A 27,426-nucleotide genomic window follows, 5' to 3' on the forward strand; every position below is an offset into this window, starting at 1 on the left:
CAGCTTGGTCTAGTGAATTGAGCACGGGTGTAGAAGTCAGAGGTAGCTGGGATCTGCTGTGTGACCTTGGGCAAGGCACTTCTCTCCCCCTGTGCCTCAGTTCTCTCACGCGTAAAATGGGGATAAATACCGTGAGCTCCATGTGGGACACGGACTGTGTCTAATCTGATTACCTTGTATCTTCCCCAGCGCTTAGAAGAGTGCCTGACACATAGAAAGTGCTTAAAAATAACATTAAAAAAAAGGTTATGTAAGTACGTATGGCCTTCTGTTCATCCCCACTAAGGCTTTTTGAAAGATTGTGTTTCCTGCATTTGTAGATTTTGCTTGTGTTGGTTTTTCCTTGACCTATGCTATTCCCCTGTCACATCCCTTGGCCTGTGCCTACTTCCCCTCCCAAGAGAGCCCTGTTTGGCAGGACAAAGCAACAGCAGTCACTGCCCTTGCCTCTGCCACCCCTGACTTCTTCCCAGGGCTTTTTGGCCCAAATTCCATGACCAGCAAAAGGTGGCCTGAGTTCACGTCAACAGGCAAGTCCGTCAATCGATCGTAGGCATCGAGTGCCTGCTGTGTGGGGACTACTGTTTGGAAGTGTGGGATTGAGTAAGCATACGTGGTTTCTGTCTTCAAGGAGTTTACAGTCTAGCTGAAGAGATGGACACACAGTTTTGCCGAGGAAGGAAGAAGAAGGGGTATGTACGTGAGTTAGGGCAGCAAGAAGCACGTCAGTAGTGGAGGCGCTCCAGTTGAAATAAGTCACTTCTCCTCAGGAGCACTTGCACTTCTAATGGGAAAATCTGACGTAAAGCATGCCACCTGTCTGCTTTGTGACCTTGGGCCAGTCACTTAACTTCTCGGTGCCTCAGTTACCTCATCTGTAAAATGGGGATGTAGTACTCTGAGCCCCATGTGGGACATGGACAGTGTCCAACCTGATTAGCTTGTATCTTCCCCAGTGCTTAGTACAGTGCCTGAAATTTTACTTTAAAAAAAACAGGCAAGAGACTTACGTGACTTGTAGTACTACCCAGTGGCTGTCTGCCGAAAAGACTATTGGTGAGAATCCCTTCTCAATTATTATTATTATTTATTATTATAATGGCATTTGTTAAGCGCTTTGTTCTAAGCACTGGGGGGATACAAGGTGATCAGGTTGTCCCGCATGGGGCTCACAGTCATCATCCTCATTTTACAGATGAGGCTCTGAGAAGTTAAGTGACTTGCCCAAGGTCAAACAGCAGACATAATAATAATAATAATGATGGCATTTATTAAGCGCTTACTATGTGCAAAGCACTGTTCTAAGCGCTGGAAGGGTTATAAGGTGATCAGGTCGTCCCATGGGGGCTAACAGTTTTAATCCCCATTTTACAGATGAGGGAACTGAGGCCCAGAGAAGTTAAGTGACTTGCCCAAAGTCGCACAGCTGACAATTGGCAGAGCTGGGATTTGAACCCACGACCTCTGACTCCAAAGCCCGGGCTCTTTCCACTGAGCCACGCTGCTTCTCAACTGGAATGAAAGCGTGAGGCCTTGTCCAAGTGGACATTTTGCTAGCTGCCTATCATCTTCATCAATCGTATTTATTGAGCGCTTACTGTGTGCCGAGCACTGTACTAAGCGCTTGGGAAGTACAAGTTGGCAACATAGAGAGACGGTCCCTGCCCAACAGTGGGCTCTCTTCCAATCACAGTGGCTGAAGTAGTGATTTTCCTTTACCTAAACAGTAATGGCAGCAATAGAGAAGCATCCAATGCACCCTCCTAATTGATTTCTTTTCTTTCCTGTTTTGAAGCTATTGTTTTTGAATGTCATGTTTAGCCAGGATTCATTTTACCTTCCCTGGTACTATCCAGCTCTTAGATGTCTATAAAATAGGCTCCAAATGAAGAAGGTGAACTACCACAAAGGATGTGAGAAATGTTGATCAGAGAAATAAAGGTACAGTGGGTTTCTGTTCTATTCCCTTAACCTCTACATCAAAATTAGGGTAAAAGGAGGGGAAATCCACGTAGGTTAGTGGCAAGGAGACTTTATGGATGACCAAAAAAATAAAAAAAATTCCTAAAGTACACGAGCGCTTCCAGCTCCTCTGTTGACTGGGGTATAAGGGTGGTAGAGGAAGGGGTGCACATTCAGCATATCCCTTCGCCATTCTTTAGTATAATGCTCTCCTGTCCATCACTACATTTCTGCTCCGTAGGAGTGCTACTTCAATCAAAATGGCCCTGGGAGAGATGGAGGGAAGACAGTCGTCAGCCTTCCTCTTGCAACGGCTACCTCATCGAGATTGAGATTGAGGGAGAAAATGCTACTGAGTCCAGTTCTCAGTGGGCAAAATTGGGTGAGCCACCGAGACTGGTACCGAGCGGAGATGAGAGGGAATTTGAAGGAGAAAATCAAGTTGAGTGATCAAGAAGGCAAAGCTGCAGGCCAGAATCTAAGGGGTGGGTAACCATTGAGAGTTTTTGAAGAGTGGAGAAATGTGGACTGAACAGCTTTTCAGAAAACTGAACTGGAAGGAAGAGTGAAGTTGGGACTGGATAGAGGAGAGTCGGGAGACAGGGCAGTGAGGAGTATGAGCAAGGATGATACCAAGGTTGCGAGCCTCTGGGGCATGGAAGGGAGCAGAATTGTCTTCTGTGGTAGGAAAGTTGGGGACAGCGGGTGGGTTCGGGGTGGGGAGAACGGAAAGGTGGGTTTTTTTTGCTTTTGTTTTTAATGGTGTTTGCAAAGCACTTACTATTTGCCAGGCCCTGTACCAAGAGCCGGGGTAGAAACGAGATGATCAAGTTGGACACAGTCATTGTCCCACACGGGACGCTCCGCCTTAATTCCCGTATTCCAGAGGAGATAAACTCGGGCCCAGAGAAGTTAGGTTACTTGCCTATGGTGACACAGCAGACAAATGGTGGAGCTGGGATTAGAACCCAAGTCCTCTGACTCCCAGGACCATGCTCTTTCCACTAGGCCACGCTCCTTCTCATTGAATTTGCCGTAATGACTTTGAGGTGCTGGCAAGGACATCCACCTGGTGACATCTTGGAGGCAAGAAACAATGGGAGATTGTAGAGAAGGTAAGTGGTCAGAGCTGTGGAAGTAGCTCTGTGGTAGAGAGAGCTGCAAAGCTCTCCCTTTTTTAACCGTAAGTGATCTCTGGGTTATTTCCAGCATAACACCCTCCCTCATTCTTCCCGTTATGATCGTAGCATAGTGCCACAATTTCCCTCAGCATTCTGGGGTCATCCTTTTTGTTCGGTTTCCTATTCCTCACTAATTTGGCTTTCAAATTGGTTCTGACTTTAAAATAATATCTCTCTTGATAAGGATGTCACTGTCCAAAATACGTCTTGGTAAGTTAATGTGGCTATATAGATCACAGCAAGGTTGTCATTTTTGACCCCACTTTCTGCCCATCTTAGAGAAGCAGCATGGCTCAGTGGAAAAGAGCCCGGGCTCTGGAGTCAGAGGTCATGGGTTCAAACCCCGGCTCCGCCAGTTGTCAGCTGTGTGACTTTGGGCAAGTCGCTTAACTTCTCTGTGCCTCAGTTACCTCATCTGTAAAATGGGGATTAAGACTGTGAGCCCCATGTGGGACAGCCTGATTACCTTGTAACTTCCCCAGCGCTTAGAACAGTGCTTTGCACATAGTAAGCGCTTAATAAATGCCATCATTATTATTATCTGAGATCTCCCCAGTTGGGGGTAAAATATAAAGGGTCTTTTTCCACTGCAAAGTTCCCCAATTCAACATTACTCATTTGACCCATCCTCACACCTAAACATTGTTTTCCAGTCACATTCAAATCAATTCCCACTTCAGACCAAAACACCAGGGTTTTTTTGTTGTTTTTTTTTTCCTGTTCTGCCAGTATTCTTTTTGTTATAGTCAGGAGTCCCCATGACATTCTAACTTTCACTCGTGTTTTTGATTTCTCCATTCCCGTGGCACCCTGGCAACCTGTGTGAGCCTGTTCTCTCGGGATTAGGGGCACCACCCTACCTCTCTCTTTAGAAAGATTCCCCCAACAGGTACAAATCCATGACTAAAGCTGTCTTGGGTGATAGGATTTTTCTTCATGACCCAAGCCACCCAAATTACACTTATAACTTGATTCATTATGCTAGCTTGGGGAATACGGCCCACCAAAATCTTCCACATTTGTATCTGTCATTGCAGTTTGGTTTTTAATGCATTTGCCAGTATGAACAAATTTAGATTCCATTTGCTCGTATACTTTAGTGTCTGTGTTAATTAATGACCTCCACAAAACAGGACACAGCATCGTGTCCTAACTAGTTTTTTTAAAAAATGATCTTGGAGGTGTACTGCGGATTTTTCTTAAGAATTGTTACCAGTGGTTTATGGTGGTGCAAGGGATGACCTTCCATACAAAGGACCTATCGGAAGTGCAAATGCAAGCCTTAAAACTACCTGTATTTGAGAGTGTTTTTTCTGTCATAATTTTAGACTTAGGTCTCAATCCACGAATCCCCAATCTGAACTTTATTTCTATAGTTGTACTGCTCCCTGCCCCTGTTTTGTTGTAGCGACTGAGATTTTGGTTTGTTTGCATCAAAGTGTCTTAGTTCTGGTCATCTTTTAATCAGTTTCTTCTTGTGGAGCCAGTGACATCCCTCTCAACCCCAGCACACGTTTTTCTAAGCAAAGCTGTGTGCCACCCACCTTCACTATGTCCAGTGACTTCGTCACCCCTCCTAGTCAGTGAAATCAGTGGTATTTACTGAACACTTCACTGTGTGCAGAGCACTGTACTAAGCGTTTGGGAAAGAACAATCTAACAGAGTTCGTAGACTCATTCCCTGACCACGAGAAGCGTCAATTTTTGGAAAGCTAGGTTTGGAATCATCTGGCATCTCTTTTGATTTATTTCTGTGCCATCTGCCAAGAATTTTCTTCCTTCTAAATTTATACTTTTAAATCCATTCCATGTCGACTTTCCAGTGCACACCTAATCAATAACTTCACTCTACACTTCTGTGCCTTCCACACTCTACAGTATTTGTTGGGCGGCTCTGTTGGAAATAGCAAAAACCAAATGGCAGTCTTGCAGAAAGATACCTTTCAAATGGATATTAGATGTACACATCAGCTTACACATCTACTGTAGCCTGAAAGGGGCTGCTATAAAGTAGTATTTGCCCCTTGCTGTTTCACTACTTAAACCGAAACAGCAAGGGGCAAATACTTCGTTCGGATACATTTTCCCAATCCTAGAAGAAATGAGATTTAAATATTCTTGTCCCATTTAATTCTTTAATTCTTTAATTCAAAAATTCTCGTCCCGTTTAATGTTAGTTTTATACCCCAAGCTGGTGTGTTTCCATTTGCCTTGTCGTGCATGTCTTCTAGTCCATTGTCAGTTTCTTGATTGTGCTGTCATTTTTATGAACACTAATATTAATATCGTATTTACCAAGCACTTACTCTGTGCCAAGCACTGTGGAAGAAAACCGTATCAGAACTGCAATAATCTGTTCAACTATGTATGCAATCTCCAGTGTCACTCTTACTGTAGCTTCTGCAAAAACGATTTAAATATCTCATTTCTTCAAGGATTGGGAAAATGTACTCGAACGTATTTACTCAGTTCTTTAGGATCCAAATTCGATCTGATGCCAACTTTGTTCATCACTAATGAACATATCCCTTCTGTCGATCTCTCCACTTTCTCCATTCCTTGAGTTTATGATTTATTAAGTTCCTCTTTCAATTGTTCCCTAAAGTTAACGGCACCTTTGTTGAACATGTAGCTCTGCAAAATAATTCATTTTTGGATCAGTTTTCCTGTCAGTATATAGTTCCTCTGGGCCTCCGAATATCCCTTTATCTGCCTTCAATATTTATACCTTCCTTTGGGAAGTTATAAGCACTCTCGTTAACCCAACCGCAAAACATGTTGGACTCTCCCTAATGTCACACAAATTTCTTTTAAAACCATTTGTACAATTTCCCAGTTACATTTAAATTACACAGGCATTATATTAGACATCATGGTTGGAAAGTTATTATCAGGAAATGAATCAACACACTTCAACATTCATTTCATTTTTGGTTTAATTTTTAACCTATTGTTTTATTTTTATTTGGGCACTCATGTCAAGCAAAAATTCTTGTCCCATTTAATGTTAGTTTTATACCCCAAGCTGGTGTGTTTCCACTTGCCTTGTCGTGCATGTCTTCTAGTCCGTTATCAGGATCTTGATTGTGCTGTCATTTTTATGAACACCAATATTAATAGTCATATTTACCAAGCACTCTGTGCCAAGCACGGGAAGAAAACCGTATCAGAACTGCAATGATCTGTTCAACTATGTATGCAATCTCCAGTGTCACTCTTACTGTAGCTTCTGCAAAAACGATTGTTTTCATTTTAACAGAAGGAGATTTAGCCAAGTATAGAACACTTTTGTGGAAGCTGCCTTCTTTCACAGTCTTAGCAATTTTAGTGCCCTTTATTCTACATGATCATGTTTCTTGTTAGCTCTACTTGAATCCAGTTCTGGTTACTCCCTGGCACGTTCACCTTGCCTGTGGCTGTTTCCCATCAGATGCATGCATAATGCATCAGCGGCTTGATGTCTCCTAACGGTTATGTATAAATCCAGTTCATTCCATTCCAGTCGTAGCCAACTTTCCCCCGTCAAGTTCCTGGTTGAAAAGGGGATAACGATTTTTAGTGGGTGGGGGAGATGAAGACTGGGAGAGGATGGGCTTCAGTGAGCTAGCAGAAAAAACACCACCGTTTTGTGGATTTGTCAGCTCTGACTGGAAACTCAGGTCTTGTTAGAGACCTGGAATGAGTGGGGCTGGGGGACCCCAGCTCAAAAAGCCTTGGGGCTCGACACCTAGACTTTCAGGACTTTTCCTTATATCCACATTTATGATTCCAGTCACTGGAGGAGAGCTACTGAAGGAATCAAGTTTACTAATTGCATCTTTGACTAAAATTGGAGAGCTTCCGTATTTGAACCTTTACTTCTCATTCACCCTCGATAGTCATTACTCGATAGCCTTTGTCGGCTGTTTCCTTTGTGTAGAGCACTGTTCTAAGCACTTGGGAGAGAACAAAAAGGGTTATCGGGTACAGCCCCTGTCCTCAAGGAGTTTACTACCTATCAGTAGTCCTGAAGTCTGTGGCTTATGAAGTAAGATCTTTTTTTTTTAAAGGGCCTGCTAGATAAAAGGTCTGACAAAGCATCTCTTTCCTGTGCAACAGTTAGGAAGATTTGCCTTTGTAAGGCACACTTCCCTTTTAGATTCCATCCGCTTCCTCTCCGAAACAAGTGGAAGCAGTGTCTGATTATGAGTAGTGTTCCCCGGCAGTCGTTAACCATTGGGCATCTTTAGCACTTTTGCATTAAAGGATCTTCTTCCCTTACCACGGCGAAGTTCGGATTCAGTTTGCACCCGACAGACACCCTTCCTCTGAAAAGGAAGCAGCCCATTGCAGATTCTTGGTTTAGAACATTATTTATCACAGGGCTAAACTCTTATCAAGTGAATCCACACCTTGCTCTCTCACACTGTCCAGGACTCTGCTCTACTCCTTCATGCAGTCAGTTCTGAGTCCATTACTACATTCCTGTCTTAAACATATACTATCTCCAGCGATCTCAAAAACCTAAATAGCTTGAGAGTTCACATTTCACAGCTGTAGAAGACAGTATGAGTAATTTTTGAAGGACAGCTTCTCCCCCCCGCCCCACACCCCTGAAGATAATGAGAATCAAAATGTACCATTTGAAGGAATTGCTTGAAGACTGTTTTAGGGTATTTAAGCAGTAACTATGTGTCAGGCACTGTACTACGTGCTGGAGTAGGTACAAGCTAATCAGGTTGGGCACAGTCCCTATCCCACACGGGGCTCACAGTCTTAATCCCCAGTTTACAGATGAGGTAACTGAGGCACAGAGAAGTTAAGCGACTTGCCCAAAGTCACACAACTGACAAGTGGTGGAGCCGGGATTAGAACCCACCATCTCCGACTCCCAACCCGTGCTCTTGCCACCAAGCCCGCTGCTTAGTTGCTCCAATAATAGTAATAATAAGTGTAATAATTGGGGTCGTGTTTCTCTTGTGTTAAGCACTGGAGGGAATAGACTATATGAAGATTGGACACAATCTCGATCCCATATGGGGCTCACAGAGTAGAGCAGGAGGGAGGATAGGTTTTACAGGGGAGGAAAGTGAGGCAAAGAGAAGTTAAGTGACTTTCCCCATTGTCACACAGCAAACGTGTCAGAGCTGGCATTAGTGCCCAGGTCACCTGACTCCCGAGTTCGTGCTCTTTCCGCTAGGCCATGCACTAATTAATCTCAAAAGTTCTTCTCATCCTTCGGGAGTCCAGGACAGCCCCTCGCACATTCCAGGCAGATATCTGGGGTTTGAACAGATACTGTACTAAGCGCTTAGTACAGTGCTCTGCACACAGTAAGCGCTCAATAAATACGATTGATGATGATGATATCTGGGGTTTGAACAGACCCCTGCAAGCACCGTTAAAAACTGGCAAAGTTAGCCAGGGTTGGACATGATGCTTCCTCAGTGGGTGGGCCAAAGCCCATTCTTGGCAGTTCTTTGGAGGCTTGGAGACACACACACACACACACACACACACACACACACACACACACACACACACACACACACACACACACACACCACACCACACCACACCACACCACACCACACCCCTTCCTCCCTGACTCCATCTCTGCTTCTGTCTCTCTGCCTCTGTCCCACTTTTCAGATCTGTTACCGTTGATTCCTTGTTGGTCCTTCCTCAGATAGAGGCAGCTGCCCCAAGTGCTACCCTTAGCGTATGGTGCTGAGGGTAATCAATCAATCAATCAATCGCATTTGTTGAGCGCTTACTGTGTGCAGAGCACTGTACTAAGCGCTTGGGAAGTACAAGTTGGCCCCACAGCACCTGTATATGTATATATATGTTTGTACATATTTATTACTCTATTTTTTATTTATTTTACTTGTACGTATCCTATTTATTTTATTTTGTTAGTATGTTTGGTTTTGTTCTCTGTCTCCCCCTTTTAGACTGTGAGCCCACTGCTGGGTAGGGGCTGTCTCTATACGTTGCCAACTTGTACTTCCCAAGCGCTTAGTACAGTGCTCTGCATACAGTAAGCGCTCAATAAATACGATTGATGATGGTGATGATGATGACAGTCCCTACTCAACAGTGGGCTCACAGTCTAGAAGTCTAGAGTAAGGTCCTCGAGAGCAGGAATCCTATCCACTCACTCTTGTTATAATAATACTAGCGGTATTTATTAAGCGCTTACTATGTGCAAAGGGCAGTTCTAAGCGCTGGGGAGGTTACAAGTTTATCAGGTTGTCCCACGGGGGGGCTCACAGGCTTAATCCCCATTTTACAGATGAGGTAACTGAGGCACAGAGAAGTAACTTGCCCAAAGTCACACGGCTGACAATTGGCAGAGCTGGGATGACCTCTGACTCGGAAGCCCGCGCCCTTTCCACTGAGCCACGCTGCTTCTCTGTTCGAGTCTCCCAAGAGCTTAGTACAGAGCTCTGACGAGAACCAAGGGTTTAGTGCACACTGTGGCCGAAAAGCCGTGATGTTAGTGGTGTTTCAGGCTTAAGAATGGATAGACGGGGGCAGGTCTGTGTGGAGATACCGAGGGCATGTGAAGTACTAAGAGGGTTGGGAATGGGTGGAGGCAAGAGCATGTAGAGGCGGAGGCTAATGTCAGGGAAGCTTTGTGGTGCCTGGCTCGGCATCTGCCATGGAAAGCCGTAGAGACAGGGGGAGGTGGAGAAGGTAATGCGGTGCAGAAGCCTGTAAAGCATTTAAATAATAATAATGACATTTATTAAGCGCTTACTATGTGCAAAGCACTGTTCTAAGCGCTGGGGAGGTTACAAGGTGATTCATTCATTCAGTCGTATTTATTGAGCGCTTACTGTGTGCAGAGCACTGTACTAAGCGCTTGGGAAGTACAAGTTGTCAACCTATAGAGACGGTCCCTATCCAACAACGGGCTCACAGTCTAGAAGGGGGGAGACAGATGACAAAACAAAACATGTGGACAGGTGTCAAGTCATCAGAATAAATAGAAGTAAAGCTAGATGCACATCATTAACAAAATAAACGGAATAGTAAATATGTACAAGTAAAATAGAGTAATAAATCTGTACAAAAGAGTACAAAACCCCTAAAGAGTTTATAGACTAGAGGAAGTGATGGACATGAAAACCAATTATAAGTGACTACGCAAGTGGTCTTGGGGTGGGGTGAAAAATCCAAGTGCTTAAGGAGGACAGATCCAAGTGCACAAGAGACAAGGGAAGGAGGATCTCTTGGAAGAGATATGATTTTAGTGGGGCTTTGAAGCTGGGGAGAGTGGTGGTCTGTCGGATATGAATGGGAGGGAGGGAGGGAGAACGTATGCAATGGGTCAGCAGTCAGAAACATGAGCTCAGGGTACAACAAGTGGGTTGGCAACTAGAGGAGTGAAGTGCGAGGGCTGGGCTGTAGTAGGAGCTGAGTGAAATAAACTAGGAGGGAGAGAGCTGATTAAGTGCTTCTGAGCACCCTTTGGAGGTTTCTCAGGTTGTCCCACAGGGCGCTCACAGTTTTAATCCCCATTTTCCAGATGAGGTAGCCGAGGCCCAGAGAAGTAAAGTGACTTGCCCAAAGTCACACAGCTGACAATCGGCAGAGACGGGATTCGAACCCATGACCTCTGACTCCAAAGCCCGGGCTCTTGCCACTGAGCCACGCTGCTTCTCAAGGCAGCAGTCCTGTTTCTGGCTCCACCACTTGTCTGCTGTTTGACCTTGGACAAGTCACTTAACCCCTATGCCTCAGTTTCTTCATTGCACCGTACTCTCCCAAACGTTTAATACAGTGTTCTGCACACAGTGCTCAATAAATGCCATTTAATGAATGAATGAATCTGTAAAATGGGGATTGATTACCTGTTCTACTTCCCTCTTCTACTTCCCTCTTAGACCGTGAGCCCCACGTGGGCCAAGGACTGTGTCCAGCCGGATTATCTTGTATCACCACAGCACCCAGAACAGTGCTTGGCACATAGTGAGCAATCATTCAATCAATCGCATTTATTGAGCGCTTACTGTGTGCAGAGCACTGTACTAAGTGCTTGGGAAGTACAAGTTGGCAACATATAGAGACAGTCCCTACCCAACAGTGGGCTCACAGTCTAAAAGGGGGGGACAGAGAACAAAACCAAACATACTAGCAAAATAAAATGAATAGATATGTACAGGTAAAATAAATAAATAGAGTAATAAATATGTACAAACATATATACATGTATACAGGTGCTGTGGGGAAGGGAAGGAGGTAAGATGGGGGGATGGAGAGGGGGACGAGGGGGAGAGGAAGGAAGGGGCTCAGTCTGGGCACTTAAATGCCACAGTTATTATTAGATGAGTCAAGAGTAATCAATCAATCAATTGTATTTATTGAGCGCTTACTGTGTGCAGAGCATTGTACTAAGTGCTTGGGAAGTACAAGTTGGCAACATATAGAGGCAGTCCCTACCCAACAGTGGGTTCACAGTAATGAACACCAACTGTGGGCAGAGCAGTGAACTAAGTGTTTAGCAGAGAACTAGAGAAGTAAAAATCATAATTCCTGCCCTCAAGGGGCTTAGACCATAACAGGAAAGATAGGCACAAGGTAATTTACAGATCGGAGGAAGAAGAGTGGGAAGATGGGTAGTGGAATATCTAAACACTCAAGTGGCAGAGTACCTAATCAGTGGTACTTCTTGAGCTCTACAATACTGTTGTACAGTACAACAGAATAGGAGGATCATTCATTCAGTCGTATTTATTGAGCACTCACTGTGTGCAGAGCACTGTACTAAGTGCTTGGAAAGTACAGTTCAGCAACGTATAGAGACAGTTCCTACCCAACAACAGGCTCACAGACAGACAGCAAAACAGAACAAGTAGACAGGTGTTAATACCATCAAAAATAGAATTATAGGATTAGTACCTAAGTGCGGATTGGTGGTTGGAAGAAGGAAATTAGTGGGGAAGGACCTCCCGGAGGAGGTGGGAGTGGAAAAGGGAAGGAATTCCTGGCAGGAGGAAGACCTTGAGGAAGGGGTTAGAGGTGGGAGAGTCAAAAGCGAGGCATGCTAAAAATGCTTGTTTGAGAGGAGGAAGACCTTGAGGAAGGGGTTAGAGGTGGGAGAGTCAAAAGCGAGGCATGCTAAAAATGCTTGTTTGAGAGGGACGAATCAATCGTGTTGAGAACTTACTATGTGCAGAGCACCATACTCAGTGCTTGGGAGAGCACAATACAACAGAATTAGCAGACACGTTCCGTTCCCTGCCCGTAACGAACTCAAAGTCTAGAGGGGCATGAATGAATAGCGCATAGTACCGGGGGGCGGCAGAAGATCTGATAAGATGCCAAAAATGAATTTCCAGTTTGTAACTGACTATCCCTTGTTCGAAGCTGGTCCTCTCAGTGGTGCTGCAGCTACCGAGCTCTTAGTGTAGCCCCCAGCTCTTTGTAGGTGCTCAGTAAAGGCCGCTGGTTTAAGAAGAAAATAACAGACCTTGGGCCTGAAGTGGGGATATTCAGGAAGAGGGAGGCCGGACGCCTTTGTGAGGAGAGGAATTGAACTGCCGCTGGTGCTCTTCACGCTCGCTCGCCTAGCAGCCCAGTGAAGCTCTTGGTTCTCCCGAGCTCTAAGTGAGGAGTTCATCCCAGTTCCCACAGGATCCGGCTCATTGCCCCGGCCTCTGAGGGCAGTTCCCGACCTCAATGCAGATGAAAAAGGAGGACCGTTCCCAATCACTCAGCACCGCCAGCTCCGGGGAGGAGGACGATGTCAAGCCAAGCAGCCACAACTCCAGGCCAGTCCCATAACCTTTTGGCTGCTGGCTGCCCAATTCCCCGAGGCCAACTGAGACATTTCCAGAGGGAAACAGGGCGGGCAAGGGTCAGAGGTTCGGTTGCCAGGAATCTGGAAAATTGGCAACGGCTGGAAAGGAGAAACGGGCTGTTGGAGATGGGAGTTTGAGTTAAGGGCAGGGATTGCTCTCAAAAGTCCCAGATGAGTTCTGGGCTTGGCCAGGCATAGGCCTTTTCTTATGGGAGCACAATCCTGGGGAATTTTCCGAAACCACAGCTGAGGCCAAATGGACTGCAGACCCAGCTCCAAATCTTCCCTTTCCCCTTCCCTCTTTAAAAAAAAAACAAACAAACAACAACAAAAAACCCAAACCCATATATCATGTGCTATTTCCAGTGTTCAAACACGACTGAGCAGAGGGGAGTCAAGATTTCTGGAAGCAGATGTGGCCAGTCTGCACAACTTCCTCTGGCTCAGAAGTGTCATTCGTGCTCCAAATCCTTTCTTGTCTACATTCATCCCTTCTACTTGACTCGGGACGGCTGGGAGGGCAATGGGGAATCACGGGGATGCCTTTCGGGTGCTGTTTCCTCACCCGAGCTCCTGAGACGGCATTCAGTTTTCCCAGAAAGCATGCATTTATAAACAGTGTGACCGAGTGGAGAAGAGCATGGGCTGTTGAGGCTTGGTTTCTAATCCTGACTTTGGTCACCCACCCAACCGTGTAACCTTGGGCAAGTCACTTACCTTATCTGTTTCTTACATGTAAAATTGGAAATAAAATACCGTGTTCCGTCCCCCTTACCCTGTGAGTAGTGTGTGGAAGAGGGAGTGAGTCCAATCTGCTTAAAAAATGTCTATCCCCATACTTAGTTTAGTACTTGGCACACAGAAGGTACTTACCAAATGCCCCATGGTAGTATTATTATTATTATCATTCCTAAGCCGTCACAATTTTGCTTCTGCAGTAGAAGTTGTGAAGAGGATCCCAAAGCCCATTTGCCAGTTAGGGAGCCGTGCAAAAAGAAATCAAATCCCTGCCACTCTCTCACTTTCTGTTGTGTTGCTCGGTTCTGCTGCTCCAGGCGATAGATTTCATCCTCTCCTGAGATTCCAACCCCAGGCGATAGATTTCATCCTCTCCTGAGATTCCAACCTTGTTTTTCCCTCTTATCCACCAAGTTCAGATGACACAACTGCTTCAGTGTTTCCACCTGTTTTGAGTTACGTCATGTGCCTTTTCTTCCTCTGCCCAACAAACCATCACGTTGTACTCTCCCAAGCACTTGGTACAATGTTCTTCACATAGTAAGTGCTCAATAAATACGAGTGATTGACTTAGAAGAGCAGCCTCCTCCACTTGCAGGAGGCTAAGCCTCACTGTTTTGCGTTAAATAAGGGAAAAGAAATAGTAACCTGAAAGGCAGCCACCGTTAAAATGTTTCAGTTCCCAATCCCTCACAGCAGTCTTCTAAATTCTCCATTTGGACATAAGGTTTTCGTGTTGGTCTCTACCAAAGCCACTTTACTAGAAAAAAAGATCTCACCTGGTTCAGATGATTTCCACATTCAGCAAGGACCAAAGGGATATTCTGCTGTCTAAAGTAAAAGTGTTTCGTCTGGTTTTCTTTAGCTCAGATGATTGAATCAATGACTGAACATTTTCACTCTGGTTTCGGAGAGGTCTCAGCAATGGTGGATAAGCCTCAGAGTAATTATAGAAATTTCTAGAGTTTTTCCCTTGGGGCTGGAGAGTGAAAACAAATTGGCTGATCAGTATACTCAGTATTCATTCAATTAATTCAGTAGTATTTACTGAGTGCCTGTGGCTTACAAAGCACAAAACCAGTGCTGGGAGAAAATACACAGGGGCGAATCAGACATGGTCCCTGGCCCCTAAAAAGCTCACAATCTAAGCATAAATTGGGAGAGGGTCGATAATGGACACATATCTGTTGCCAACTTGTACTTCCCAAGTGCTTAGTACAGTGCTCTGCACACAGTAAGCGCTCAATAAATATGATTGATGATGATGATAAGGAGCAGTGAAAGTATAAGACTGTAAAAGCAACATAAAAGCCCCAGCCCTGATGAACAGAGTAATTTTTTATGGTGTTTGTTAAGCCCTTACTATGTGCCAGGCCCTTGTGTTAAGCGCTGGGGTAGATACAAGCTAATAAGGTGGGACACAGTCCTTATCCTACATGGGGCTCACAGTCTTAATCCCCATTTTACAGATGAGGTCACTGAGGCACGTAGAAGTTCAGTGACTTGCCCAGTGTCACACAGCAAACAAGTGGCGGAACCAGGATTAGAATTCAGAATAGGAGCACTGTGGCAGTAGTCCATCTAGGCTCTTTTGAAAGCTTTTTGTTCGGGGAGGAGGAGTGAAGAAATGGGTTCTTAGTGATGGCTCTTTTTTTGGAAACGTGGGGGTGATCTTAAAAGAATGCCAGGTATCAAGCTGTACTTTGAACAGTCAGTCGGTTGTATTTCCTGAGCTCTTATAGAGCTATAATTCTATTTATTCTGACGGTTTTGACACCTGTCTACTTGTTTTGTTTTACGTTTCCCCCTTCTTGTCTGTGAGCCCGTTGTTGGGCAGGGACCGTCTATATATTGCCGACTTGTACTTCCCAAGTGCTTAGTATAGCGCTCTGCACACAGTAATTGCTCAATAAATACAACTGAATGAATGCAGAGCACTGTACTAAGTGCTGCAATATAATAATAAACGGACACATACCCTGCCTACAATGAACCTACAGGTCAGCGGGGACCTGAAAGCTAAATAAGGGAGGAATGGTGTAATGAACGTGGAATGAGACCCTTCCACTTGAACCATCCCCTCGTAGCCTCCAATTCTGATTTTGCAGCTTGTGTTCCCCTGGGTGGTTTTTTTTTTTATATATATAATGGTATTTGTTAAGCGCTTACTATGTGCAAAGAACTGTTCTAAGCGCTGGGGAGGTTACAAGGTGATCGGGTTGTCCCACGGAGGGCTCACAGTTTTAATCCCCATTTTCCAGATGAGGTAACTGAGGCACAGAGAAGTGAAGTGACTTGCCCAGAGTCACACAGCTGACAGTTGGCGGAGCCGGGATTTGAACCCGTAACCTCTGACTCCAAAGCCCGGGCTCTTTCCACTGAGCCACGCTGCTTCCAGGTTGGGGAAGTTGAATAAGTCTGCTGCTTGTGGGTCCTCCGCTGAACCCGAAATGGGGGCCAATCTCACTGGAGTTGGCTAAACTGGAAGGAGGAAAGTCATGACATGGTAGATTATAAACCCCTTGAGAGCAGGGGTCTTCTAACTCTATTGTACTCTCCCAAGCATCAAGTACAGTGCTCCGCACAAGCGGGTACTCAATAAGTACTGTTGATTGATCGGTTAGTACTGGGAGCCGGATGAAGATAACTGCTTAAGGCAGACTCCTTTCCCTCCTTTCCTCTCTGTAGGCTTTTCAAAGGTCCCACCATGAAAGCATAAGGGTTTGGTTGCCATTTTTCCACTCCTTTGTGGGTTCTTTTTTTTCCTTACGGTATTTTTTAAGCGCTTACCATGTACCAGCCACTGTACTAAGCGCTGGGGTAGAGTCCATGTTCCACACGGGGCTCACAGTCTCAATTCCCATTTTACAAATGAGGAAACTGAGGTACAGTGAGGTGACTTGCCCAGGGTCACACAGCAGACAAGTGATCGTATATAGCACCTGTATATATGTTTGTACATATTTATTACTCCAATTTATTTTACTTGTACATATCTATTCTATTTATTTTATTTTGTTAGTATGTTTGGTTTTGTTCTCTGTCTCCCCCTTTTAGACTGTGAGCCCACTGTTGGGTAGGGACTGTCTCTATATGTTGCCAACTTGTACTTCCCAAGCGCTTAGTACAGTGCTTTGCACACAGTAAGCGCTCAATAAATACGATTGATTGTGGGTTTTTTTTTTCCTTATGGTATTTTTTAAGTGCTTACCATGTACCAGCCACTGTACTAAGCACTGGGGTCGAGTCCATGTTCCACACGGGGCTCACAGTCTCAATTCCCATTTTACAAATGAGGGAACTGAGGTACAGTGAGGTGACTTGCCCAGGGTCACACAGCAGACAAGTGATCGTATATAGCACCTGTATATATGTATATATGTTTGTACATATTTATTACTCTATTTTACTTGTACATATCTATTCTATTTATTTTATTTTGATAATATGTTTGGTTTTGTTCTCTGTCTCCCCCTTCTAGACTGTGAGCCCACAGTCTAGGGACCATCTCTATATGTTGCCAGCTTGGACTTCCCAAGCACTTAGTACAGTGCGCTGCACACAGTAAGCGCTCAATAAATACGATTGATTGATTGAGAGCCCAGGTCCTTCCGACTCTCAAGCCTGTGCTGTATCCATTAGACCAAACTGCTTCTATGTCTTGGTGCTTTTACATCTATTTATCTTGGATATTTCAACATTTAATATGGGCTAAACACTGAGGTAAATACAGAAGGACACAGTTTGGCTTCATTGGGGTTCACGGGTGACTCACCCAAAGTCACCCAGCTGACAATTGGCGGAGTTGAGATTTGAACGCATGACCTCCGACTCCAAAGCCTGGACTCTTTCCACTGAGCCATGCTGCTTATAACAATAACAATAATAATGGTGGCAGCATTTGTTAAGCGCTTACTATGTGCAAAGCACTGTCCTAAGCGCTGGAGAGCTTACAGGGTGATCAGGTTGTCCCACGCGGGGCTCACAGTCAATCCCCACTTTACAGATGAGGTAACTGAGGCACAGAGAAGTGAAGTGACTCGCCCCAAGTCACCCAGCTGACAATTGGTGGAGTCGGGATTTGAACCCATGACCTCTGACTCCAAAGCCCGGACTCTTTCCCCTCCCCCTCGCCCCCCCTCCATCGCCCCATCTTACCTCCTTCCCTTCCCCACAGCACCTGTATATATGTATATGTTTGTACATATTTATTACTCTATTTTTCTTGTACATATCTCTTCTATTTTATTTTGTTAGTATGTTTGGTTTTGTTCTCTCTCTCCCCCTTTTAGACTGTGAGCCCACTGTTGGGTAGGGACTGTCTCTGTATGTTGCCAACCTGTACTTCCCAAGCGCTTAGTACAGTGCTCTGCACACATTAAGTGCTCAGTAAATACGATTGATTGATTGATTGATTTTTGCAAATGAGAACCCACATTTTGTAAGTGAGAAAACAGGCTTGGAGAAGTTAAGTAATAATTATGGTATTTAAGTGCTTACTCTGTGCCAGGCACTGCACTAAGCGCCGGGTTGGATACAAGAAAGTCGGGTTGGACACAGTCCCTGTCCCATTTGGGGTTCCAGTCTCAATCCCCGTTTTACAGATGAGGTAACTGAGGCACAGAGGAGCGAAGTGACTTACCCAAGGTCACACAGCAGACAAGTGGCGGAGCTGGGATTAGAACCCACGGCCTTCGGATTCCCAGGCCTGTGCTCTATCCACCACGCCATGCTGCTTCTCCTGATGGGCCAGTGGCAAAGCCAGAAATAGAAACACAGACTACAAATCTAACTAGAAAACGCATGTAATTACACAGATAGTACTTGCTGGACATGAACCCCGACAGCCATTGAGGTTTTTTCTTTTGTTGGTTTTTTCCAATACTGTGCACCCCTAAGTGTCCCTTGGGAAGATCCCACATTGCCACTTGGATATGGGGAGAGCTTCCTCCCGGTCCTGGGGCCGACGGCGAAATAAGGGCTCAGTCTTCCTTCCAAATGGCCAGCCGGAGGATTCTGAGCCTGGCCAGAGGAAAATGGTTGGAAACAGATCGCAATCAATGTCATAGATCCAGATGCCTCGCACTTGGTCTTCCCTGGAGGACAGCCACAGCCTGGAGATAAGAGTGAATGTAGAAAAGAGACTGAAACAATAGATTTGGCGGTGGATTAAAACATTTCTGCGGTGATTCCATCTGGTCTTTCAGCTAAATTTCCCTCCAGACCACTTAAAAGGTCTCAGTTTCTTGAGGGGTTAAAGGTGTGTTGGCTGTAATGGGTTTTTTTTTTTCCCTTCAAGGATGAAAATGGAAAATTGGAAGACTCGAAGGCAGCGGAATCCCCAGCAACAAGCTACTGACCGGGAAATCAAATGAGCCGAGGTCCTTCGGCGAATGCGTTTTAAATGTTGGGAGCAGCGGTCCAAGTGTGACCGCGTACGAAGCCCAGGCCTGCTTGCAAGCAGAGAAATAATTTCAGACCAAGAATCAATGAATCAAAGGTATTTATTGAGTGCTTACTGCGTGCAGAGCACTGTACTAGGCGCTTGGGAGAGTAAAATACAATAATAGAGTTGGTAGAATAGTGTGGCACTGGGTGGTTTCCCCTCCTCTAGACTGTAAGCTCATTGTGGGCAGGGAATGTCAGTGTTTATTGTTAGATTGTACTTTCCCAAGCACTTAGTACAGTGCGCTGCACGCTGTAAGCTTTTAAATAGCTTTTAGTAAATACGATTGAAGGAATGAATGGGAAGGGGATGGAGAATTCATTCAGTCGTATTTATTGAGTGCTTACTGTGTGCAGAGCACTGTACTAAGCTCTTGGGAGAGTATAATACAATAATAGAGTTGGTAGAATAGTGTGGCACTGGGTGGTTTCCCCTCCTCTAGACTGTAAGCTCATTGTGGGCAGGGAATGTCACTGTTTATTGTTACATTGTACTTTCCCAAGCACTTAGTACAGTGCGCTGCACACTGTGAGCTTTTAAATAGCTTTTTGTAAATACGATTGAAGGAATGAATGGGAAGGGGATGGAGAATTCATTGTCGTATTTATTGAGCGCTGACTGTGTGCAGAGCACTGTACTAAGTGCTTGGTAATAATAATTGTGTTATTTATTGAACTGTTACTGTGTGGGCCATGGACTGAACTAAGCATTGGGATAGATGCGTGGTAACTAGGGACTTTGTACTTCCCGTGTGCTTAGTACAGTTCTCTGCACACAGTAAGCACTCAATAAATACGATTGATTGATTGACACAGCCCCTGTTCCACATGACTCTCACCGTCTAAGTAGGGGGGAGACTGTGACTTGAATCCCATTTTACAGATGAGGCCCAGAGGAGTTGTGACCAGTTCAAGGTCACACAGGAGGGAAGAGCTGGGATTAGAGCCAAGGTTCTCTGATTCCCAGGCCCTTGGTCTCTCCATTAGGCCACGCTGGCTGGGGCCAAGACCAAATGTTGGAAAGAAGCAGGTTTCCCAGAGGATAGGTGAGGCTGTGGGGTGTCTATGTGGTAGTTTTCTGGGCTGGGCACAGCCCAGAGAGAGCCCTCAGCGTTTATGGAAGGGTTAGTGGCACTGTCAGCAAAGACCTCAGGTTGGAGCCGGGTAGCTAGGGCCGAAGGGACCCTGCCATTGGGTATCAGAGCTCATTGGCTACCTCCCTCTGCCAGTGCTAAAGGACGAGGCAGGGGAAAACCCGACTGGTGCCACGCAAGCCTGATTTAATATCATAATCAGGTATATGTTAAGCACTTACTATGTGCCAAACACTATACTAAGCCCTGGGGCGATGGGGGGGAGCGGAGAGGGGAGATACAAGCAAATCGGGTTGGACATCGTCCCTCTCCCACCTGGGGCTCACAGTCTAAATCCCCATTTTACAGATGAGGAAACGGAGGCCCAGAGACGGGAAGTGACTTGCCCACTGCTACGCTGTCTGAGCTGGACCCGAGTGAATAAGCCGTGTGGCCGGGGGGTGCCGGCATTGAGACCCGAGGACTCAGGCAAGAATTAGGTTTTGAATTTTCTGCAGATCAGTTATTCACGCATTCCTTGAACCTTTCCTCACCCTTATTATTACTGTTATTAATTACTGTTACTGTTATTATTACTGTTATTATCATTATTAGTAGTAGTATACTATATTATACTATACTATATACTATACTATACTGTAAGTATAATTTATCATTATTAGTAGTAGTAGTATTATACTTGTTAAATGCATACTACGTATTAAGTTCTGAGGTAGAGACAAGATAATCAGCATGAGAAGCAGCATGCCCTAATGGATAGAGCCCGGGCCTGGGATTCAGAAGGATCCAGCGCTTAGAACAGTGCTCAGCGCTTAGAACAGTGCTTTGCACATAGTAAGCGCTTAACAAATGCCATCATTATTATTATCTGGGTTCTAATCCCAGCTCTGCCACTTGTCTGCCGTGTGACCTTAATCAAGTTGCTTGGCTTCTCTGTGCCGCAGTTGCCTCGTCTGTAAAATGGAGATTAAGACTATGAGCCCCCAGTGGGACAGGGACTGTGCCCAACCTGATTAGCTTGGATCTACCCCAGCGCTTAGACCAGTGCTCGACACATAATAAGTGCTTAACACATACCATCATCATTATTATTATCATCATCATCAGGTTTGGCGGGAGAGAGGGCAGAGACGTCATCCTAACCCGGCCCTCTCTCAGTGAAACCAGAAGAAGAACCAGGATAAGCTCCTCGGGAAAAGAAACATCAAGGTCACCGCCCCCCCGCATCCACCACCATCTTTATTAAGCACACGACACCGTGCTAGGTGCTAGAGAGAAGTTCATCAAGAAAGAAGGTACTGTGGGAGGAAGTGAGAAAAGAAAGGAAAAGAATACCCTGCTATTTATAGACAATTTTTCATTCTGGGGGGGGAGCGTTGCCTTGGAAGGAGATATGGGGATGGAAATGGGACAGGAAGGGGAGCAAAAGAGGTCTGGGGAAGAGGGTTGGTGGGAAGAAGAGACGGCAGGAGTGAGAGGAGGGAAAGGGGCTGTGGGGAGTGACGGTTGGCATTTTCATTCAGCTTTCCCCAGGTGCCACATGTTCCCGGAACTAAGGAAGACTGCACATAGCTCGCTCCCTGGTACTTCCACCGGCCATCTGCTTTCCGCTGCAGGCTCCACCGTCCGAGTGCCAGCGAGCTGAGAAAGGTCTCTCAGGAGCCCACAACCCCGAGGAACCTATACTTTCTTCCGCAGTCATTAGCCCCGTTCTCCCACGGATGATTCCTGAGGAAGCAACGCTTCTGGACCATACCTTGGGAAGTGTGGCCTTCCGCTACCCCATCCCAGTCAGCCAGCCATTCGGTGGTGTTTATTGAGCGCCTGCTTGGTGCTCGGCGCTGGACTGAGGGCTTGGGGGAGCACGCTAGTTGAAATTTCCCCGATTCTCTTGGAACAGTCTTCAGTTGGCTTCGAGCCCCGCCTCGCCCCTGCGTCAGAGGGGGTGCTCTGCCCGCGCAGAGCCACGGAAGGACAGGACGCGTGGCTAGGTGGCTTGCGGGCATCACAGCTGCAGTCGTCTCTGTGGTGTCTGAAATGGCTGTGACCCCCTGTAAGCTGAAAGCTCCATGTGGGCAGAGATCACGTCTAATGTGGGGGATTGTACTTTCCCAAGCACTTAATACGGTGCTCTAAACGCAGTAGGCATCCAATAAACACCGTGGGCTGACTGATTACTGGGGCTGGGAGCACCCTTTCCAGACTGCAGGGGTGGCCTGTGACGGATGGAGTGCTTCACCCGTGTGCAGTGCGTGCCACCATCTGCAGAGCGTGGGCATGGAGATCCCGCGGTCATTTCTAACCACGTGTCCAGCCCCCAGACCTGTGTTCAGCTTGAGGCGACTCTAGGGTTTGTGCCTTCGGGAACCTGGATTGAGATGAGAAGCTCCGACCTCAACCCGCCTCACTTCCAGCCCCATCCTTGTGGTGAGAGCAATGGGGCGAGTGTTCCCCGTCCCCGCTCCCCAACGTCCCCCCGACCGACCTGTCAGTACTTCTCGCTGTATTTGCAGTCGGGGTAGCGGTAAGCAAAGCGGGGGTCGCAGGTCCGCAGCGACTTCAAGATGTCCATCAGCCTCCTGGCTCCGTCGGTGACCCTTTGGCCGTCCAGGGAGCTATCCCCGCATCGGTCCATCAGGGCGTCTATTTCCTCCTGGACCGGCTTGGGGAACTTGCCCTTGAGGAGTTTAGGCAGCAGCTCCCGGCACACCAAGACGAGACTCTGATGCTCCTGGACTGTGTCACAAGACGGAAGCTCAGATTGACAGTCCACAGCCAGGCAGCTGAAGATGTCCCTGGGTTCCGGTGAGCTGCGAGCTGGCCGCTTCCCTGGAAACAAAAAGAAATGACAAGGCCTTGGGTAAGTCACTCCTTTGGGGCTCAGTTCCCTGAAAGGGAGTAAGACTGTGAACCCTAGATGGGGCACGGACTGTGTCCAACCCAATTATCTCGTATCTACCCCAGCGCTCAGAGCACCGCCTGGCACGTAGTAAGCGCTTAACGAATACCCCAATTATCATTATTATTGAAAGTAGACTCTGGAGAAAGTGCAGGATTGGGGGAGGACGATGAGGGGGAGAAGTGAGAGAAAGGGAAAGATCACAGTTCTCCCTGCATCCAAATCCCTGGTAGAATCCCAACTCCTCTGACAAGCCTTCCCTGATTGATTTCCCAACATCCCTTCAGCCAGTTGTAGCATTATATACATTTATCTACCCCCTTTTTAGCAATCGGGTATATATCTGTAGTCAATACCTATTTTGACCGCTCTAATTGTAGGCTTGTCTTCCCCCATCAGAGCGTGGACTCCTTCTGGGCAGAGAACATGTCACTGTTATTCTGTATTTCCCAGGCAGCGCCCTGCACCAAGTGAGCCCTCAATGGCATCTACTCTTACCACCTGCCGTGTGACCTTGGACAAGTCACTTCTCTGTGCCTCAGGTTCCTCATCTGTAAAATGGGGATAAATTACCTCCCCCTTAGACTGTGAGCCCCATGCGAGACAGGGACTGTTTCAGACCACACCGTCTTGCACTAGCCGTATAGTAAGTGCTCAACAGATACTGCAGTTGTTATCATGATAATCATGGTCCTAGAGCTATGAGCAAGCACAACGGGGCCCCTGAACAGATGTTGCTGCGCCAGTTCCTTCCGCCCTGCAACCATATGTCGCATTTCTTTTCCTCCTTCTCAATTGTCAGGGAGCAGTGAGGGTCTCTCTAGAGTTGCCCCCGTTTAGACTGTAAGCTCCTCGAGGGCAGAGGCTGTGGGTTCTGCATTCCAAGTCCTCTGTAGCCACGCAGACAGGTGATACTTGTTAGGAGACCTAGAATGGGGAGGTGCGACTTCGAGGGAGCGGCCAGGCTGCGGTCGCCAAACGCAGGACTAAATCTGCCCAACCGACATTCTTAATTTCCAAGGTCCCCGGTCCAGCAGGAAGCTTGGCAGGCCCGCCGAGGGCTCTGTTCTCTGTGGGATGCGGCAGGCTCGCTCGCTCTCTGCTCTGGACTGCACACAGAAGAAAACCAGCCTGCCTCCTGGCCACCTGCACGGCAATTCATCCGTGTCCCTGGAATCGTGATCCTACTAACGAGGATGGTGTTCGTTAAGCATTATTGAGGTCACATCTCCTCCGAGAGGCTTTCCCCGATTAAGCCCCCTGTTCCCCGGCTCGCTCTCCCTTCTGCCTTGGATCTGTGACCTTCAGACGTTTGCTGTTCACCCCAACCCCACGGCACTTACGTACGTATCTTTAAATTACATATTGTAAGTTATTCATATTAAGGTCTGTCCCCCCCACTAGACTGCAGGACCGCAACTGAGAATTATGTTCTGATGTACTCTCCGAAGCTCTTAGTACAGTGCTCTGCACATAGTAAGCTCTCAGTAAATACCATTGACTGATTAAGTGCTTGCTCAGTGTCAAACGTTGTAATAAGGGCTGGGATAGAAGATAATCAGGGTGGGACTGTCCCTGTCCCGTATGGAGGCTCAAACTCTTATGTGGGAAGGCAAACCTCAAGATTAAGGGGTCCGGGAAGGAAAGCAAAGCAGCATTCTCTCCTGGTGCTTCTGGTCACTGAGAATTGCACAGTTGGAAGGTGGGCTTCAACCAGAGATCCAGATGATTGCTCCAAGAGGGGAAAAAACTAATTGTAATAATAACAATAATGGTATTTATTAAGGGGTTGCTATGTGCTGAGCACTCTACCAGGTCAGATGCAGGATAATGAGTGGATCAGTCACAGTCCCTCTTCTCACATGGGGGCCACAGTCTGAGGGGAAAGTTGGCCGATTCAGCTGGGGTTTCCATGGCAGTGGGTGTCAAGGAGGGTAATGGTCTCACTTGAAGCCCTCCGGGGCCACCGTCGGAGACGTAACATTGGCTCGGTTGAACGACCGACCGGACCATTATTGGCACTGCCAATGTCCTCCCTGCTGACTGGGTTGGCTGGAGGTGGGTAGCGGATGAAGGATGCCGGGAGACACAGTTGCTGCTCTGTATAGGTTTTAAAAGTATGATTCACTGGTACACCTCGTTTGTTTCCACACTCTTTAATTTTAAAACTGTATAAAAAGCAAATGTGTTAAAATGATTATATAATGAGCCCATGAATCAGCCAGATATTTAAAATGTAGATAAGGGTTGCGTTTCTGCTAATGAAGATGCCTACCACACTGGTCTCTGAAGGGAAAACAAGCATTTCAGCATATTTATGGAGGGAGTCTGAGAGGTGGGAAGAAGGGCCGTAGAAACTCATTGATGCCTAAATTCTCACAGACACTGGCTAAAGCTTGATAGGGCTGAAAGTTGTGGGCAGTGTGTACTAGTTACGGTGTCCAGTAAGCACTGTCTGTGTGCCAAGCACTATGCTAAACCTTGGCACAAATGCAAGATAAATCGGACACAGTCCCTCAACCGCATAAAGCTAAAGAGGGAGGGAGAGAAGCTACCTTATTTCGATTTCACAGAGGAGGAAATTGAAGCACCGAGAGGTTAAACGATTCGCCGGAGGTCTCACGGTGCTCCGGGTCTCTCGACTCCTAAACCCGTGCTGTTTCCACCAGGCTACGTTGCCTTCCGTAATATTCTACTGCTGCAGGAGTTAAAGCTCCACGGACAGTAAAAGTTGATATTAAAAGGAGTAAGCACAGTAGAAGGAAGTTGTTATTTTAGCCTGACAGTAAACGTCGCCTGAGCGTTTAATAATCTCACTGACTGATGTTAATGTGTGTTTAAAACCGTGACAACAAAAGCAGGTGAATGTTTGCCTCCCCCTTCCTCCCTCCTCCTTTGTCCCTCCTGGCCCCCGGCATCCTTCCGGCCCACTGGGGTCTCTTGTCAGCGTCACCGATGCCAGCTGCTCCCTCCCTCAGGTCCCCGCCGGGTACCTTCCTGCCTGTCGATGACGCCCAGCGAGCTGGCGTCTCGGATGAACAGCTGCCCGTTGTCGAAGACGCCGAATGTGCCCGGGTGGACGCGGGTGAAGTAGAAGAAGTAGTCCCAGTCGTTGTGCCTCAGGAACTCGACGATGCCGAGGAGCTGGTGGCCCAGATCGGCGGCCCGATCGGGTGGCCCCGCGGAGAGCTCGAGGAGAGGGGTGGTGCTGGTGCTGACGAGGAGCCGGCCGCAGGACCCCAGGTACTTGGGGAACGGCCACCCCTCGGCCCCGGGGAAAACCTGCCCCACGCACCAGGGAAGAAAACGCAAAAACCGTCAGGTAATTTGCTCCTACTCTCATAACGGGAATGATGATCGCAACCTAGTGGAAAGAGCTCAGCCCTTGGAGTCAGAGGACCTGGCTTCTCATCCCGGCTCTGCCACTTGCCTGCTGTGTGATCCTGGGCAGGTCGCTTAATTTCTCTGTTCCTCAATTTCTTCATCGATAGAATGGGGATTCATTCATTCAGTCGTATTTATTGAGCGCCTACTGTGTGCAGAGCACTGTACTAAGCACTTGGGAAGTACAAATGGGCAACATATGGAGACGGTCCCTCCCCAACAACGGGATTCGATACCTGTTCTCCCTTGTTCCTCAACTGTGAGCCCCAGGTAGGACCGGGACTTTCTCCACCCTGGGTAATGTATTTCTGTCCCAGTGATTGGCATATAGTACGTGCTGAACAAATACCACCGTTATTATCATTATTATTATTGGTATTTCCCAGCACTTACCATATGCCAAGCGCTGGGGTAGATACAGTGACCTGTCCCACTCGGTGCTCACTATTAGGGAGAATGAGTATTGGATCTCTGCGAGGAAAATGAAGCTCAGAGAAGTCGACTTGCTCAAGGTCACACAGCAGACAAGTGGCAGACCTGGACTAGGTATCCTGGGCTATTTACTCCCAGGCATGTGTTCTTTCCACTGGGCCCTGCTGCTTCTCCAGAATTATCCTTTTGTCCTTATCACCTGCTCCTTTCATTCAGTCATATTTATTAAGCTTATATTGTGTGCAGAGCACTGTACTAAGCGCTTGGGAGAGTACCCATTGGTATTTCTACTTGATGCCACCTCTGCATGGCAAGGAAAATGATGAAGAGTACAGTGCTTTTAGGATTTTTACTTACCAACCATTTACTGAGCTCATACTCTGCGCTGAGCACAATACTAAGCCCTTGGGAGAGTGCACCCAGGGTTGATACCTGCCTATAAGGAGACTTCAGTGATCATTCTCAGATAGTGAAATGGTGCCCAGGGGGGTCTTGACCAAA

At 46.8% G+C, this 27,426-nt stretch overlaps 1 protein-coding gene and 1 long non-coding RNA gene across 2 annotated transcripts in view; one reads left to right on the forward strand and one right to left on the reverse strand.

Annotated features, from left to right (window-relative positions):
• The first annotated feature begins 1,799 nt into the window (after nt 1-1,799).
• LOC119940292 lies at nt 1,800-19,307 on the forward strand. The gene is made up of 4 exons (XR_005454901.1): nt 1,800-1,941; nt 2,204-2,344; nt 2,971-3,077; nt 18,971-19,307. It is a non-coding gene; the product is annotated as an uncharacterized LOC119940292 (long non-coding RNA).
• The window catches only part of DIPK2B (divergent protein kinase domain 2B), a 31,893-nt gene continuing 22,892 nt past the window's right edge, over nt 18,426-27,426 (reverse strand). Inside the window, exons 4-6 of the mRNA XM_038760471.1 lie at nt 26,103-26,391; nt 22,696-23,039; nt 18,426-18,785 (exon numbers count right to left, since the gene is read on the reverse strand). Of these exons, the coding sequence (XP_038616399.1) occupies nt 22,699-23,039; nt 26,103-26,391 (630 nt within the window). The 3' untranslated portion in view covers nt 18,426-18,785; nt 22,696-22,698. The remainder of the gene's footprint in view (nt 18,786-22,695; nt 23,040-26,102; nt 26,392-27,426) is intronic.

Source organism: Tachyglossus aculeatus, chromosome 18, assembly GCF_015852505.1.
Source record: "Tachyglossus aculeatus isolate mTacAcu1 chromosome 18, mTacAcu1.pri, whole genome shotgun sequence".
In the NCBI taxonomy this organism is placed as follows: Eukaryota; Metazoa; Chordata; class Mammalia; order Monotremata; family Tachyglossidae; genus Tachyglossus; species Tachyglossus aculeatus.